The sequence below is a fragment of the Culex pipiens genome, chromosome 2 (assembly GCF_016801865.2).
Source record: "Culex pipiens pallens isolate TS chromosome 2, TS_CPP_V2, whole genome shotgun sequence".
Lineage (NCBI taxonomy): Eukaryota > Metazoa > Arthropoda > Insecta > Diptera > Culicidae > Culex > Culex pipiens.
This window is the reverse complement of record NC_068938.1, coordinates 10,385,394-10,403,453: the sequence shown is the minus strand read 5'-3', so window position 1 is coordinate 10,403,453 and position 18,060 is coordinate 10,385,394. Positions and strand designations below refer to the sequence as shown.

The 18,060-nt window shown below is 32.7% G+C and overlaps 1 protein-coding gene across 1 annotated transcript in view; it reads right to left on the bottom strand.

The window, feature by feature from the left end:
- LOC120423982 (zinc finger protein ush) overlaps positions 1 to 17,641 on the bottom strand; it is a 188,257-nt gene extending 170,616 nt beyond the window's left edge. Inside the window, exon 1 of the mRNA XM_052708407.1 lies at positions 16,182 to 17,641. Within this exon, the coding sequence (XP_052564367.1) occupies positions 16,182 to 16,218 (37 nt within the window). The 5' untranslated portion in view covers positions 16,219 to 17,641. The remainder of the gene's footprint in view (positions 1 to 16,181) is intronic.
- Between the last annotated feature and the right edge of the window lie 419 nt (positions 17,642 to 18,060).

Sequence of the window (18,060 nt, the reverse complement as noted above, 5' to 3'; positions counted from 1 at the left end):
ATAATATTACATAAAAAATGTGTAAAAATGTGAACCTGATGAATATTCATCAAAAACTGATGCAAATTCATGATTTTCTGGGGTAAAATTAATCATTTTTTTACACAACATCTGTCACCATTTCCTGATGAATATTACCATAATTTATTTTTTTTCAGTGTACGAAGAAACCTTTTGCTGGAATGTTGCAATTTCTCCATACTTATGAAAATCTTTCTTAGTAAATTTCAAAATTTTGCGAGGTATCATGTTAAACTTCACAGCAACTGGATAGAAACATGTTGCTGATTTGACGAGCTCTAGCTCGTTCAAGTACAATTATGGTCCAAATTCACTCATCTTTTGTTCCTAATCATTCTTATAAAAATATTTCTTCCAAATTATAGAACTCGAACTATACTCTCAAAATATATCTATATATTTCAATGAACAATTTAGCAATATATTTTCCAAAGCTAATATTTTTGTATCAAAATACTTTTCTGAAAAAACAGGGTTGTTACGGGAGAGTCGAAAAAAAATCCGCGCCAAATCCGCGCCGACCTATAATCCGAAACCGCGCGAAATCCGCGATAAATAAAAAAATATCGCGACCAACATTTAAGAAATTTTATTTTTTAATGAAGAAAACTAATTCAGAAACTATTTGATAAAAAAAAACTCGTTTTATGTTTAAAGGCTCCAAACGAATGAAAGCAATAAATCTATTTAAAAAAAATACCTCAAGAGACGGCCAAGGCAAGGGTCATGAAAAAATTTCAAAATAGAAAATACAATACTTAAAAACCTAAAATTTAAATTCAAAAATATAAGCTCAAAAATAAATCAAAATCTAATATTTTAAGATGATAAAATTTTTAATTTCGAAAGTCAAAAAATTCAAAATCTAAGAATTTTTATACAGTTTTTAATCCAAAATCCTCACTTAAATTTCACTCCGAAAGAAATTTAATTTCCGATATTTAAAATATTTTTTTCTCATAATTCATAAAATCTTTAACATAGAATATGACTTCAAAAATTGTGGCATTCAAGAATTTAAGAATTTAAGAATTTAAGAATTTAAGAATTTAAGAATTTAAGAATTTAAGAATTTAAGAATTTAAGAATTTAAGAATTTAAGAATTTAAGAATTTAAGAATTTAAGAATTTAAGAATTTAAGAATTTAAGAATTTAAGAATTTAAGAATTTAAGAATTTAAGAATTTAAGAATTTAAGAATTTAAGAATTTAAGAATTTAAGAATTTAAGAATTAAAGAATTTAAGAATTTAAGAATTTAAGAATTTAAGAATTTAAGAATTTAAGAATTTAAGAATTTAAGAATTTAAGAATTTAAGAATTTAAGAATTTAAGAATTTAAGAATTTAAGAATTTAAGAATTTAAGAATTTAAGAATTTAAGAATTAAAGAATTTAAGAATTTAAGAATTTAAGAATTTAAGAATTTAAGAATTTAAGAATTTAAGAATTTAAGAATTTAAGAATTTAAGAATTTAAGAATTTAAGAATTTAAGAATTTAAGAATTTAAGAATTTAAGAATTTAAGAATTTAAGAATTTAAGAATTTAAGAATTTAAGAATTTAAGAATTTAAGAATTTAAGAATTTAAGAATTTAAGAATTTAAGAATTTAAGAATTTAAGAATTTAAGAATTTAAGAATTTAAGAATTTAAGAATTTAAGAATTTAAGAATTTAAGAATTTAAGAATTTAAGAATTTAAGAATTTAAGAATTTAAGAATTTAAGAATTTAAGAATTAAAGAATTTAAGAATTTAAGAATTTAAGAATTTAAGAATTTAAGAATTTAAGAATTTAAGAATTTAAGAATTTAAGAATTTAAGAATTTAAGAATTTAAGAATTTAAGAATTTAAGAATTTAAGAATTTAAGAATTTAAGAAACTAAGAATTTAAGAATTTAAGAATTTAAGAATTTAAGAATTTAAGAATTTAAGAATTTAAGAATTTAAGAATTTAAGAATTTAAGAATTTAAGAATTTAAGAATTTAAGAATTTAAGAATTTAAGAATTTAAGAATTTAAGAATTTAAGAATTTAAGAATTTAAGAATTTAAGAATTTAAGAATTTAAGAATTTAAGAATTTAAGAATTTAAGAATTTAAGAATTTAAGAATTTAAGAATTTAAGAATTTAAGAATTTAAGAATTTAAGAATTTAAGAATTTAAGAATTTAAGAATTTAAGAATTTAAGAATTTAAGAATTTAAGAATTTAAGAATTTAAGAATTTAAGAATTTAAGAATTTAAGAATTTAAGAATTTAAGAATTTAAGAATTTAAGAATTTAAGAATTTAAGAATTTAAGAATTTAAGAATTTAAGAATTTAAGAATTTAAGAATTTAAGAATTTAAGAATTTAAGAATTTAAGAATTTAAGAATTTAAGAATTTAAGAATTTAAGAATTTAAGAATTTAAGAATTTAAGAATTTAAGAATTTAAGAATTTAAGAATTTAAGAATTTAAGAATTTAAGAATTTAAGAATTTAAGAATTTAAGAATTTAAGAATTTAAGAATTTAAGAATTTAAGAATTTAAGAATTTAAGAATTTAAGAATTTAAGAATTTAAGAATTTAAGAATTTAAGAATTTAAGAATTTAAGAATTTAAGAATTTAAGAATTTAAGAATTTAAGAATTTAAGAATTTAAGAATTTAAGAATTTAAGAATTTAAGAATTTAAGAATTTAAGAATTTAAGAATTTAAGAATTTAAGAATTTAAGAATTTAAGAATTTAAGAATTTAAGAATTTAAGAATTTAAGAATTTAAGAATTTAAGAATTTAAGAATTTAAGAATTTAAGAATTTAAGAATTTAAGAATTTAAGAATTTAAGAATTTAGGAATTTAAGAATTTAAGAATTTAAGAATTTAAGAATTTAAGAATTTAAGAATTTAAGAATTTAAGAATTTAAGAATTTAAGAATTTAAGAATTTAAGAATTTAAGAATTTAAGAATTTAAGAATTTAAGAATTTAGGAATTTAAGAATTTAAGAATTTAAGAATTTAAGAATTTAAGAATTTAAGAATTTAAGAATTTAAGAATTTAAGAATTTAAGAATTTAAGAATTTAAGAATTTAAGAATTTAAGAATTTAAGAATTTAAGAATTTAAGAATTTAAGAATTTAAGAATTTAAGAATTTAAGAATTTAAGAATTTAAGAATTTAAGAAGATTTTTTTAAATTTTAGAATTTTAGAATTTAAAAGCTTATGAATACTAAAATTATTTTAGATTTGAGAAATATTTTTTTGTTATTTTCTATATTGTTTTGAATTTGATATTTTTTAGTTTTTAAATTATGACTTTTTAATTTAGATTTTTTTTAAATCTTCAAATTTTTGATAACTCAATGTTTTGGTACTTTAAATTTCAGATTTAAAAAATTTTGAATTTAATTTAGTTTTTAAATTAAAATTTTAGACATTTCGAAAACAAATTAGTAGGTATTTTGATTTTTTTTGTTAATAAAAACTATTAAAACAAAAAAAAGTTTCGGATTTTTGAATTTCTTCAGCTTTGAATTTGGAATGTTCGGATTTTTTTTATTTTCGCCAAGAATGTTTAAATTTAGAAAAAAAAAATATTTCTACCGATTAAATTCCATCTCAAATTCTAAAGTGGAGGCCAGCTTCTGTTACGTCCAATCAAGCTCATATTTGGCGCCCACCAGAACAAGCCCCAATAATAGTTTTTGTTACACATTGTAATGTCTATATCTTCGGGAAAAGTTTGAAATATTTGATTTACAACATTAAAAATTGAATAAATCCAGTATAAAAGTAAAAATAAATAAGGTTAAAAACCATTACTCAAAACTCAAATGAAATTAAATATTCAGAGCCGGAGATGTTAAGAAATGACAAGAAACATATAAAAAATAATTTCTACATAATCTTCATCTTCATTTTTCGACGTTTCGTACTAAGACAATACAAACAAACAGTTTCAGAAGAAAATTCAATTAATAAAAAATATGAAATTCTTGCACCCAAAGGAAAAAAGCAATTTGTCGTAATTCCTGATAATATTTTTCTTAATAACTTGAAAGTAATTCTATCACTCTCAATTAACTTATTCATCAAAATTGCCATCCGCGCGAAATCCGCGCCTGAGCAAAATTAGCCAGCAAATCCGCGCCAGATCCGCGCTGTCCGCGCGAAACGCGCCATCCGCGCGATCCGCGCCATCCGTAACAACCCTGAAAAAAGGTCATTGATTTAAATTTTGAGTTAGGCCGTTGCAAATATTTTGAAATTGAAAGCCATGGTATAAACATTTGAATAAAAAAAAGTGTTTAAAAATGCATCTTCAACTTGCCCAGTTGTTTTGCAATCATTAATTTTCAAAATATCAAATTTTTGAGGAAAAAAATCGCAAAAAAAAACTTGTTGCGGTACTGTTCGTCAAAAGTTGATTAATTCAAATTAATTTTGAACATTTTTGCTAATTGTACTAAAATATTTTTCAAAGTACTACAAATTGATTCTAGAATATTTCTGAACATTTTCCATCCATAAAAAATATAAGTGATCGCTTTGAATTTTGAGATATTGGCGAAATACTTGGAATATATTTGAGTTTCTTTGAAAAAAATAGATTTTTCTCAATATTTAGCCCAAAATAAATATTTGTATGTACTAAAATATTTTTCAAAGTACTACAAATTGATTCTAGAATATTTCTGAACATTTTCCATCCATAAAAAGTATAGGTCATCGCTTTGAATTTTGAGATAGTGGCGAAATACTTGGAATATATTTGAGTTTCTTTGAAAAAAATAGATTTTTCTCAATATTTAACCCAAAATAAATATTTTTTTTTTTAATATTTTTATGTACTAAAATAGTTATCAAAGTACTACAAATTGATTCTAGAATATTTCTGAACATTCTCCATCCATAAAAAGTATAGGTCATCGCTTTGAATTTTGAGATATTGGCGAAATACTTGGAATATATTTGAGTTTCTTTGAAAAAAATATATTTTTCTCAATATTTAGCCCAAAATAAATATTTTTATGTACTAAAATATTTTTCAAAGTACTACAAATTGATTCTAGAATATTTCTGAACATTTTCCATCCATAAAAAGTATAGGTCATCGCTTTGAATTTTGAGATATTGGCGAAATACTTGGAATATATTTGAGTTTCTTTGAAAAAAAAATAGATTTTTCTCAATATTTAACCCAAAATAAATATTTTTATGTTTTTTTAAATATTTTTATGTACTAAAATAGTTATCAAAGTACTACAAATTGATTCTAGAATATTTCTGAACATTCTCCATCCATAAAAAGTATAGGTCAGCGCTTTGAATTTTGAGATATTGGCGAAATACTTGGAATATATTTGAGTTTCTTTGAAAAAAAATAGATTTTTCTCAATATTTTGCCCAAAATAAATATTTTTATGTACTAAAATGTTTTTCAAAGAACTACAAATTGATTTTAGAATATTTATGAACATTTTCCATCCATAAAAAGTATAGGTCATCGCTTTGAATTTTGAGATATTGGCGAAATACTTGGAATATATTTGAGTTTCTATGAAAAAAATAGATTTTTCTCAATATTTAGCCCAAAATAAATATGTTTATGTACTAAAATATATTTCAAAGTACTACAAATTGATTCTAGAATATTTCTGAACATTTTCCATCCATAAAAAGTATAGGTCATCGCTTTGAATTTTGAGATATTGGCGAAATACTTGGAATATATTTGAGTTTCTTTGAAAAAAATAGATTTTTCTCAATATTTAACCCAAAATAAATATTTTTATTTTTTTTTAATATTTTTATGTACTAAAATAGTTATCAAAGTACTACAAATTGATTCTAGAATATTTCTGAACATTCTCCATCCATAAAAAGTATAGGTCATCGCTTTGAATTTTGAGATATTGGCGAAATACTTGGAATATATTTGAGTTTCTTTGAAAAAAATATATTTTTCTCAATATTTAGCCCAAAATAAATATTTTTATGTACTAAAATATTTTTCAAAGTACTACAAATTGATTCTAGAATATTTCTGAACATTTTCCATCCATAAAAAGTATAGGTCATCGCTTTGAATTTTGAGATATTGGCGAAATACTTGGAATATATTTGAGTTTCTTTGAAAAAAATAGATTTTTCTCAATATTTAACCCAAAATAAATATTTTTATTTTTTTTTTTAATATTTTTATGTACTAAAATAGTTATCAAAGTACTACAAATTGATTCTAGAATATTTCTGAACATTCTCCATCCATAAAAAGTATAGGTCAGCGCTTTGAATTTTGAGATATTGGCGAAATACTTGGAATATATTTGAGTTTCTTTGAAAAAAATAGATTTTTCTCAATATTTAGCCCAAAATAAATATTTTTATGTACTAAAATATTTTTCAAAGTACTACAAATTGATTCTAGAATATTTCTGAACATTCTCCATCCATAAAAAGTATAGGTCATCGCTTTGAATTTTGAGATATTGGCGAAATACTTGGAATATATTTGAGTTTCTTTGAAAAAAATAGATTTTTCTCAATATTTTGCCCAAAATAAATATTTTTATGTACTCAAATATTTTTTAAAGTACTACAAATTGATTCTAGGATATTTCTGAACATTCTCCATCGATAAAAAGTATAGGTCATCGCTTTGAATTTCAAGATTTTTGCCTTCCAAGGTAAAAACCAGCTTTTTCAATATTTTCAAAATATGGTGATGGCGCGCTATAGTTTTTACTAAAAAACGGCAATATATTTTGGTCAAAAATTATAACAATGTTCTAGACATATGTTGCCCACATCCCAACGAACATTTTGGTGTATAAAAAAGTATAGGTCATCGCGATAAATTTTGAAATACCCCAGAATTTTGAAAAACTATTTTACTAAAAAGCACCGATGGAGAAGAAAAACTCACTTTTTTTGAAAAATGAACCCGTAGTTAGAAAGCTGAGAAAATTCTCTAAATCGTGATGTGTTTGGATTTTTTAAAACGATAATATAACAAATATGAAAAATGATAAACCACGCGCGCGCGAGTCACGAGACGGGGGCCTTAATTCATAATTCGTAGTGGAATGGACTCTTGTCGCTAGAGATTGAGTTTATTGGTTGAAATCTGTGGATTTACTGGATATGTTCTTTAGTTTTGAGTTTTCAAGGGTTTTTGAGGTTTACAAGCTAAAAATCTAATTTAAAAAAATGTGAAAAAAACTTAAAACATTGACTGTTATAAGAATTTCAACCAGAAAGTTTTGTCCTCTATACTTTATCTCTCCAAGAATCAAGCTTCTCTATTTCCGAGAGTTCGAGATACCACGAGGAGATTGAGATCTGTACTCTACAGACATTTAGTTCTAATGATGATGTAATGCTAATGACTAACTCTCGATCTCTGCGCTACAAATCTTATCGATTCAAGTGCAAGAGACACATCTGGTGCTTCGACCACAGTCGCTCCACAACAAAGACATTACGACAACCTTTCAAACGTAATTCCAGCGAAATCGACCCACCAACTGAACCGGACTGGAATGTGTACTACACACTCGGGGTTTCTCTCTTGATATTATCGTTGCTGCAGCAGCAAACCCAACTGCCACCCTGATATATCGCGGCGGCTATGTCCAAGTTCCGCGCTATCGCGCAGGTGTTCTACTTTGGAGGTTAAGTTCTCCTCCCGGTGTTCTACAGAAAAATAAAACTTTTTGAAATGCACACACCACCGTCCTGTGAACCAGATAAGACAGTTTCCCTCATGCTTATTTTTTGTTCAGTGTTTGCAACTCAAGTTACGAACAGATAAGTTTAGAACAACTTGGCTCCGAAACAAAGAACACGCGATGACTAATTCGTCAAACGACCACGAACAAGTCGGACTCGATAAGCAATCGCCACAAAACTTATGATGAGGCAAAACCAGCTGGAACAGTTTAAAAAACACAGTGAGTTATCGGTTACAATATACCTGGCTTGAACGTTACGTTGCTGAGGTGTGACAACAATTTATATTTATAAACATTCGCGCTTTTTGTTGTTGTTGCCAACACCACACCGGGGTTTGAGTGCGCTTATCTATGCAAATTTTGCAGCTGCCAACACCGGCCAGGCCAGGCCAACAGCAGTTGATTCGATTGGTTATCTAGGGCTTACCACCAAGTTGACGAGTTGACGTGCGTTGATTGGATGAGGTGGAAACATGTTGTATAACTGACTCCTAATTTAAAACCCTTTTTACAAAACAATAATGTGTACAATAACCACTTAAGTGCTCATAACATTTGATAGGGTTTCCAGATTTTCAATCTTGAAATGGTCTTTCGATTATTCATCCAACGAAGGGTTACGTGGTAGATCACGACATATTTTCTATCAAAATGTCTTAGTTCCGGCTTGGGAAAAGGGTATGAATAACCCTTAAGTGCTCATAACTTTTCTTGGGGTTATCACACGTTCAGAATTGAATTGGCTCATTGGAAAGATCTTTAAAATACCATTCTAAAAATAATATCTGATTAGTTACAATCGTATTATGCAAAGACCAGAAAAATTAGAGTCTTGATAAAAGTATTTGCGAAAATATTGAGCATGAGCATGAGCATGAGAGATCACCCATGGTTGCCCCTCCGTTGCTGAACAGAACCGTAATATCCTTTCAGCACTACTGATCATAGGCTTCGACGATCTAGTGGTGTTTCCCTTATCAACAGCATGTATGAATGCGCTGAAAAGATAAAACACCATGATTGCTAAAGCAAGATCAGTTGCGAATAGGTAACAGTCATTGGCCACCAACGGCGCCCGCCATGTCAGTTTGTAGATCTCGATTTTAAGGGACGGGAATGTTAGTTAGCGCAGGTTGCTACTAGGGCAGCTGATTTACTCTGTGCTTACACCTCACAAGCGCCAGGAACCTGAAAATTGGTTAGTAGGATAGGGTGTTTGGTCAGGATTCATCATAGAAGATGATGATGCGACCCAAAATCGTAGTGTTTGTTGAAAGGTATTATGTTTTATTCTCAAGGCAAGCAATCGGATGCTGCGGATGAGACATTTCCCGTTTAACTGTTGTTAAATTTTTAATGAAATGGTTTAATCTTAGACAGCCGGCTGTGGAAAGATAAAACCAAATAATATTTGTTTATAGTATGAGGTGTTAAACGCAATGCTGCCATGATAGCGTAGTCTGATTTTTAATTATATAATCATTTAGTCCATGAATTTGTTACGGAATAGACGCGACGAACTCAATCATCAAGTGCCTTCCTATCTTCTTTCTATTAGCTAGATTAGGTATTGATTTTCGTTGCCTCTCGAGCTACGATGCTATGGAGAGGGCTTAACACACAAACAAACGACGTCGAGCCCTCCGAGCTACGGAGCTATGGGAAGGTCTTTTCAACACAAAAAAGACTAGCGCACCACACGACGTTCTTGATGAATCAAAATAATTTTGTTACGCGATAAACCTAACGAACTCGGATCGTTTTTATCGAAAACTATATCACAATTCACGACAAAAATGCGAAACAAAAGGCACACACAAAAAAAAATCACTTTTCACTCCGAATATTTTTTTACGACCACGCGCTCCCTTTGCCAATTATGCACTGATGACGCTGCATTTTCAGAGGGTAATCTTCTCCTCGAAGCGCACAATTCACGACAAAAATGCGAAACAAAAGGAACAAACAAAAAAAAAATCACTTTTCACTCCGAATATTTTTTTACGACCACGCGCTCCCTTTGCCAATTATGCACTGATGACGCTGCATTTTCAGAGGGTAATCTTCTCCTCGAAGCGCACAATTCACGACAAAAATGCGAAACAAAAGGAACAAACAAAAAAAAAAATCACTTTTCACTCCGAATATTTTTTTACGACCACGCGCTCCCTTTGCCAATTATGCACTCTAAAAGTATTTGCGAAAATATTCAAGAAAAAGTGAAGTGTGGGCCAAAAACCAAAATCAAAAAAAAAATAGTAACGATAAGAAACACCCACTCAAACAATGCAACAAAAAATCCTTCTGAAATACAGAAGACACTACCAAAATGCAATAAAAATAAACGCATTATTTCCACTGCTAGCAGAGGGGGGGATCATCTGCAAATGTGCATGTGTGAAAGGTGAAACCTGATAAGGGCTTCCAGTGTTGTGTGTGTGTGTTTGTACTGCTGTTGTCGCTGCACGGATGGTGACAATAACTTTGTGCCACCCCCAACAACAATGGACCCCCCACCACGTGTATCATTCTGTAACTGTGTGCGCTCTAAAGTGCTTTACTGCATTATCAAACGTGCTGCAAGCAGGCAGGAGTTGTGCATAAAATGAACAGTGATATAAAAATGAGTTCAAACAAAAAAAAAAAAAAGGATTGTAAAATGAAAAAACAGAAAAAATGGCAACAATTGCCGCTCCTCCTCCCGCGAAATGGCAGCACTGCTGCGGGTTGGGTGAATTGCAGCTTGTAATAATAACAGCGCACTGGTTGCACATTGAATTGGCGCGATAAGGTGAAGGGGGTGCTAGTTAAAAAGGTTGGAATGAGATCTGCCACTAATTTGATAATGTTATATTGTTTTACTTCTGCACTCATTTATCCACGATTTTTATCACGGTCAAGTCACTTTCGAATCGCCACACGGTCGCCGGGGCTAATTCTAATCGTGCCTTTGCTACCGGTTGATATCTCGCGTAGAATTGCCATTTTTAAAGGGCTTTTTCCTACTCTCGGTTAGAAATACCTTATTTAGGTTGCTGCACGATTCATGACTTTGATAAATTTGAGAGAGAGAAAAAATGGCGCGACTATGACCAACTCACCTGGAAAGAAAAAGGAGAAGAAAAAAAGATAAAATTAGAAAAAATATGAACCACACTATATAATTGCTTGTGCGCGGAATCGTGTTTATGGTCGCGCGATATTTAATCGGTTATTCGTGTGGGAGAGACTAAGGCTAGACAGAGAGTGTGCAAAAAACAATCGAGGAATAGAGAAGGAAAATAAAAAAAAGCTTAAAGGGTAAAAGGAGTTAATTGGTTTGTAGTTTTACTGAAGTTGGATCAAGCCACCCCACAAGCAACCCCGTCACACCCCCCTTCAAGGTGGTGATAATTGGATCAGCAGAAACGATTTTTTAATCGTTAATTACTGCCACATTACAACATGTTAATGGTTTTGCTCCGCTTCTGCACTCTAGTGAAGCCCATAAAGCCCAACTCGAAACACCTTTCCCATGAGTCATCCCGGAGTCATCCGTGTCTCGAATTGGTCGATTTTCGGATCATTCCGGAGGCGCCCAGTTTTTCGGGCCCTTATCTTATCGAAGCTGATTTCGTCTTTCTCGTTTCCTTGGCGGTGTTATCTACTCCAAAATGGAAAAGGACACGCAGAATAAGGGGAAGGAACAGGAACAGAGTAGACGAAAAAAAAGCCCTTGAGCAATTTCCGCTCCTAATGTTGCCGCAGCGGAGACCCATTAATCTGATAAAGTTTTAGGCATTCTGGAGTGGGGTGAACTAAGGTGACGCTACTCAGAGGAAGGAGGAATTCCGATGGTCTGAGAAATGAATTAGATGGCTGATTTTGAATGAAACAAATTTGGTGATGTGTACATAATTGAGAAGGGATTATTCAAACCTTTTTTTAAACCTAACTTCTTTTTGATGGATATAATTTAATTGTCAATGATTGTTTTTTTTCTTCAAAAAATTATTAGGAAATCTCAAAAGATGGCTACTTGTATTGATTAAAATAGAGGATTTCTAAAGAAAATAAATTCATAAATCTTTTTATTGGTACAGGATTTTTTTATTCGATTTTCAATAAAATTCCTAATTAAAAAAAAATTGAAAATTGATATAAAATTAAATAATAAAACGTTAAACTAATTTTAAATGTTTTAAAAATTTTACAGTTTGATCATAATCAAACGTAGTGTTTCATTTAGTAAAAATTACAGTAAAATAATGAAAACGTAGAAAATTGTTATACAAATTGCATAGACTGGAATCAAAAACATCCAACAATCAAAAAATTAAATTCATTAAATATTTTAAAATTCAAAATCGATACAAAATAGAAAGTAATGAAAGATGAACTTTATATTTTTATTAAACTCGTACTGTCTAATGTTTTTAAATGATTTAAAAATATTTGAGTAGATTAAAAAAAATCACAGAAATAAATATGTTTGTTAAGTGAACTAAGAGAGTGTAGCGTCTTTATTGTAATCTATGATTCACTTAACCCAGTATAATGTTTCGATAGCGTACAAAAGCAGATTTTATAATTTTGTTTTGAAGACATAATGTTTTTTTTATTTAATGAAGACAATACACATTGAATTGGATTAAGCAAAACATTTGGAAATTTGATTTGGATTTTTTTTAGAATATTCATTTTTATAGATTCAGGTTTTCCCCCTCGCCTGCTTCACAAATTCTCTTGAAATCAGAAGGCAAAACGAATAATTATATCAAAACGAAATGAAATTCCATCGAGAAAACATGTAAACCATTTAAAATATTTATTTTTCTATTTTAATCAAATAGTGTTTTTTGCAAATTTTGAATTTTGGGATCACAAACCTTTAAACCGACCGATAAAAGACCTACAACTTTAGAATTACACATTTTCGATAAACTGTAATAATAATTAAAGCAAATGAGCTTTAAATCTAAAATTTAGTTACTTTACTTCCTTCTCTCGACCTTGACCTGAGCCGAGGAAAAAAAAACACTCCCAATAAAAATTGCACCAGCCTTATTTCACAAAAAAAAAGTTTTTTAACAAATTGCGATCTCAAAATCTCTAAAACAATTTGAAAAGTTGTATGAAACACATTAGAAACTATTTTGAAAATAAATTTTAAATCTTTGAACAATATTGAATAACAAAATAACAGAACCAAATCGTTTTATAAGATTTTTTTCCAAGGTGTTAATGAATTTATGAAAATATTTGTTTATAAACCATGTACTGCCTTATTTTTTTTAAGATTTTTTTTTACCGTGTCCATTTTGAGCGAAAAACTGTACTTCTCTTGTTTTATTTTTAGCATTTAAATTTGCATTTATCTTGTTTAGTTTATTTTTGATAGTATTTGGCCTATTTTACCAGTTCCTATCATACCATTTTGTCTAACTATTTTTTAAATATTTATACTGTAACTTTTTCAGTTTATTGCTTATTATTCACATTTTCTGCTATCATTTAAATTGTAAAACAAATGCGTAGAGGCACAGTCTGGGACACTACAAAAATTACTGCATACTTATTTCTACTACGAATACAGGAAATGTTAGTAAAAAACCCCGCCAAAGTTGACCCCTAAAAAAATGACATTTTTAAAAACATTGGCAAAGTCACATAAAACATGTCAAACTTCCAACCCTAAAATTTTCAAAATTTAAGGAGTTATTCTTCCCAAATGCTTGTTACAGATCGAAAATTGTTTAAAAAAAAAGATTTTCGACGAATTTTAAGATTGAAGCCCGTCTAGAGGCGGGGTTGGGTTGTACAGTCCAGACTCGATTATTCGAAGCCTCGATTACTCGAAGTTTCGATTATCCGAAGTTCGATTATCCGAAGGTTTGTATGGGACTTCGGATAATCGAATCACGAACATTTTTTTCTTTTCTTGTTTAAAACATCAAATTCGAATTCTGCAACCTCATTTTAGTCAAATATGAATAGTTTATTGCCTATTAAATAATAAAATGCATTTTGGGACCATCCATAAACCACGTGGAAACTTTTTTGGGAATCTTTTAACCCTCCCCCCCCCCCGTCGTGGCCAATTGTTCATATAAAAAAATACTTTTTTGTATGGATCGTGGACAATCGCCATAATCCCCCCCCCCCCCCTACAGTGCACTGCAGTGTCCACGTCTACACCGCCATATTGGCCGCCGTCTTGAATTTAAAAGTTTTAAATCACTTTAACGTAGTTTAGGGGTCATATTTAAGCTCGACAATACAAAATTGGGCAACGAAAAAAATTTTTTTTTGTAATTCCGTTATCCAAAGTTTTGATTTTCCGAAGTGAAATTTTTCCGAGACCTTCGGATAATCGAGTCTGGACTGTAGTTTGTAGAAGGTTAATTAAAATGTTAGTTTTTAGTTCTGTGATTTGAAACAACACTAAAATATAAATAAAAGTAAAGATTTTACATATTTTTTTTGATTTTTATTTAAACAATTTAAGCTTAACATGATTGTTTGAAACGACTTCCCGAACACGGGCAAAATAAAACCTTCAAAAAAAAAAAAAATGATCAGAAGAGGATTAAAGAGAAACAACAATTAATAAAAATAAAATTCAAGATTATTAATGAAACTTTGTTAAAAAAAGTTTCAAATTTTGAATCAGAAAGATGATTTCCTACAAAATTGTAACTGTGCCAAACCCAAGAACAATATTTTGCAAATTTCCTTTGTTTCAACGTTGGAAAAAAATCTCAATCCCCGCAGAAACCATTTACGACCGATAATGACTGTTCCCCTCACTCCCCATCAGAGTAAGGGAATACTGATAGCAACTCCCTGAAACCGCCCGACGAGAGACATTAAAATGAAAAAAGTATAACTCAAATCTTATCTTCCTGTCCTAGGAGGAATGAAAAAAAAACCCTCGCAGGGTTCCACCGGAAAGCAGAATGGCATTATAAAATCTCGAGGAAAAAAATTCAAAACAGAACACACGCACGTTTCATTCATGCAAATTCCCAACGCCAAGAACTTGCCATCGAGCGCGCGCAAAAACCAAAAAGCAATTATAATTAAACACATGATTATCACGCGGAAAACACTCTCGGCAATTGCCCGCGACTTGGTACTATGTGCTCTTATGTTGATGTTCTATGCCTCGTCGTGTTATTACAGGTGCCGCGTGTTGGGTATTCCTCGTGTCCATGTATTGGTAAAGGCGCCAGCAACACCACCACCGCCGTCGTCCTCCAATTTGCCAAGGAGTCCCACAGACCAAGATTGTCGTCGAGCAGGAGGTAGTTAAGGATTATAAACGCCGCAGTAATCCTTATCTCGGGTCCCTTTTCCCTTTGCCTACCCGATATTGCCCGGGTAGAGTGTCCTTTTACACATCATGTGCCGAGCTGTGCGAGTGTTGGTGAGTCGGCGAAACCACAGCACACCCCCCGGAACGGAGACACGCATAATGCTGTTTGAAAGTGACGCTTAAGGGGTTGCCTAACATTGAGTTGCGTGGGAAAAAAGTTTTGGGCGAAAAAAAGTTTGCGCCTTCGAGATTCGAACCCAAGCGGTGCGCGAAATGTAGCAGGGATTGCGCCCTTACCAACAGCGCTGCACGCGCTTCGCGCGCTACAGGCGCTTGGACGCAACAACGTTCAATTTAGCGAATATTGCGATTTTCAACTTGCAAGTGGTGTAACCCCTTAAAGAAAGGATCGACAAGGTTGGTGGATGTCGGCATCGTCGTCCGACTGCCGTATTGGCTGCGATATAGCGATTGTTATCGGAGCTGCAGTCACCAGTCACCAGACGAGGGCGCAGAACCAGCGTAGAAAAAAAACATCACATCCTTATCAGAACGCTACACGCTACACAGCTCACCCGGTCCGGTTCTTGGGCCAGCTGAGAAGAGAAGGGGCGGGTGAACTGGAATTAAAACACAATTAAAGTCATAAAAAATAATAGACTATTGATTTTTTTGCAACTCATTCCGCCGTTTTCAATTGAGTTCACGCAGCGTGCCCCTCAATTACGGCCACTATTTTTGCCATAAACATATTTTCACAATAAATAGCTTAATCCCCGCTCCGGTGGCAAAACAGGTCTACACGAGTAATGCGCCGAAAGCAGCCATTAAACAAATCAAAGTCCATTTAAACTTATAATAAATTGATCCAATAACAATAAAGCAGAAGCGGCGCTCACGAAATTTAGTTATAAAAATAAACCCTTCCCCCCAAAAAAAGCAAAACTTCAATTCCCAAATTGAGCTCTCCCAGAAACAATATGCCGCAGCGAAAGAAAAACAAATAATTTTTAACCGCCAAACATAAAACTAAAAATATTTGCTCTACCCCGTGCCGTGTCTCGTTCTCGTTTAGCGTGTCCCGAATTGGTCGTATCCCGGCGCAAATAAATAAATATCTAAATTGCAAAACAATAACCTACCCATTACGGTCGCTTCGGGCCCCAGCTCGACTGTCATAGCCAACTCGATTCGTCCGCGTTTGTTTTTGTTTTCCTTGTGCGACAAAAAATATAAATTCTACACTCTACCGTGGCGCGCACTCACTGTCACACTGTCGTTTGACAATTGTTTCACCACAACAACAAAGATGGCGGTCGGCCGCCCGCGCTCTTGCACACAAAATTTGTTTTCACCTCGTTTTTTGTTGTTATTATTTCATTTCGGCGATAACGGCGGTACGCGGTGTGTGCTCACGGCCCGGGAAGCGATCCGCGTGCGGATCTTGCTCCGGGAATCGACGGGTGGACCGTACGGGGTGGTCAAAATCGCGAGGTGGCAGGAGCTTGCTTTTTTATTTTGACGTTTATGTTTTTATGATGACTCGCCGCGCGCGTTGCTGCGTTTATGACTCATTGGTCGATATGACGGGCGAATCGCATAAAATGTGTATTTTTATTTATTGAATGCAGCGAGAATTTCGGCGGACGGTGACTGCGCTTTCGACACTTTTCTTCTTCTTCTTTTTTCTGCAGGTTGGGTATTGTGCAGTTAAAAACTCATCGCCAACTGCGATGATGCCGGAGACGGCGACAACACGCGAGACGCGAAGATTCAAACGGTTAGATTGTGATGGAAATGCTGATTTTGTTTTTGCTCGCGAGCGTTCACTCCGCTCCGCGCTCACTGACAGATCCTCTGCCCGCCGCCAACTCGCCGGTCTATCGGACTTTTTATCGCTTTCTGCTGAGTAACAACTTTGTTCACAATCTTCTCACTTTTATCGCCAGAAAAATATTTCAACTTTAATATTTATTACAAACATGAATAAAATTCAGGCATGGTCTCCATCGCGGCTCCTCTTGCAGAACAAAGAGACACGGCGAAAAAAGTGCTCCGCGCAAATAAACTTTTGTTTGACAGGTTGTCGGCGGGTGGTTGCACGTGCGAACCCCGACCAGTGGAACGCTATAAATTGCAACACTTTTTTGCTCCACTGCGCGCCACCAACACACCCAAACTTTGCCACACATACACACTCACAACGCTGCGCGAGAGCGAGAGAGCAAAACCCAATTCAAAACAGAACCGAGGAAAAACACCTCCACGGGAAAATCGCACTGTTGCGATAAAAGTTTGACATTTCCGTTTTGATGGCTATCGCGAACGCTGCGCGATTGATCGTTTCGGCCGATTACACGTCAATCAAGCTCGGGCTTCTTATCGTGATCACGACCGCTCTTCGTGACCCAAATCTACGCGCACACACACTGTTTCTAGCGGTTTCCTCCCTTCAAAACTCCCAAAACCACTCCGATTCATTCACCAAACGTCACGCTACGCACCAACTGTCAAACGCGACCGTAAATGTCAAACGCGTCGCGCTTTCCGAATCGTTGTTTCGCCGCAAACGCGAAGCCTACTGCTGTGTTTATGTGTGCTGCACACACCGAGAGCGACTAAAAACTAAACCTACGTTTGGGTTTCGTATTTTTTACAGCCCCTTGCGCGTCGTTCATTCTGGCCATGCTGGCTGCTCTCTCTCTTGTAGTGTTTCGCTCTCCCGCTCTCGCGCGCGCTCTCTCACTTTCGATATCACCGTGCGCCCGAAAAAGCCATCAATGGCTTCCCCCTAGCGAGAGAGCGAGGAGTGTTGCGGGACGCACGCACGCAAGGGGGTAGACACTAATGACTGTGTGTCGCCAGTGCTATCTCATGACAACATTCATTCCCTCCCCTTGGACCTATACCAGTCGCATGTCTGGTGCTGCTGCTGAGCGAGAGAATCAGCTTATCGTCTGGCGGATCGAGCGCGAGATATCATTCACAGACACAACTCTGTAGTTTCCCCTCTAATCAACA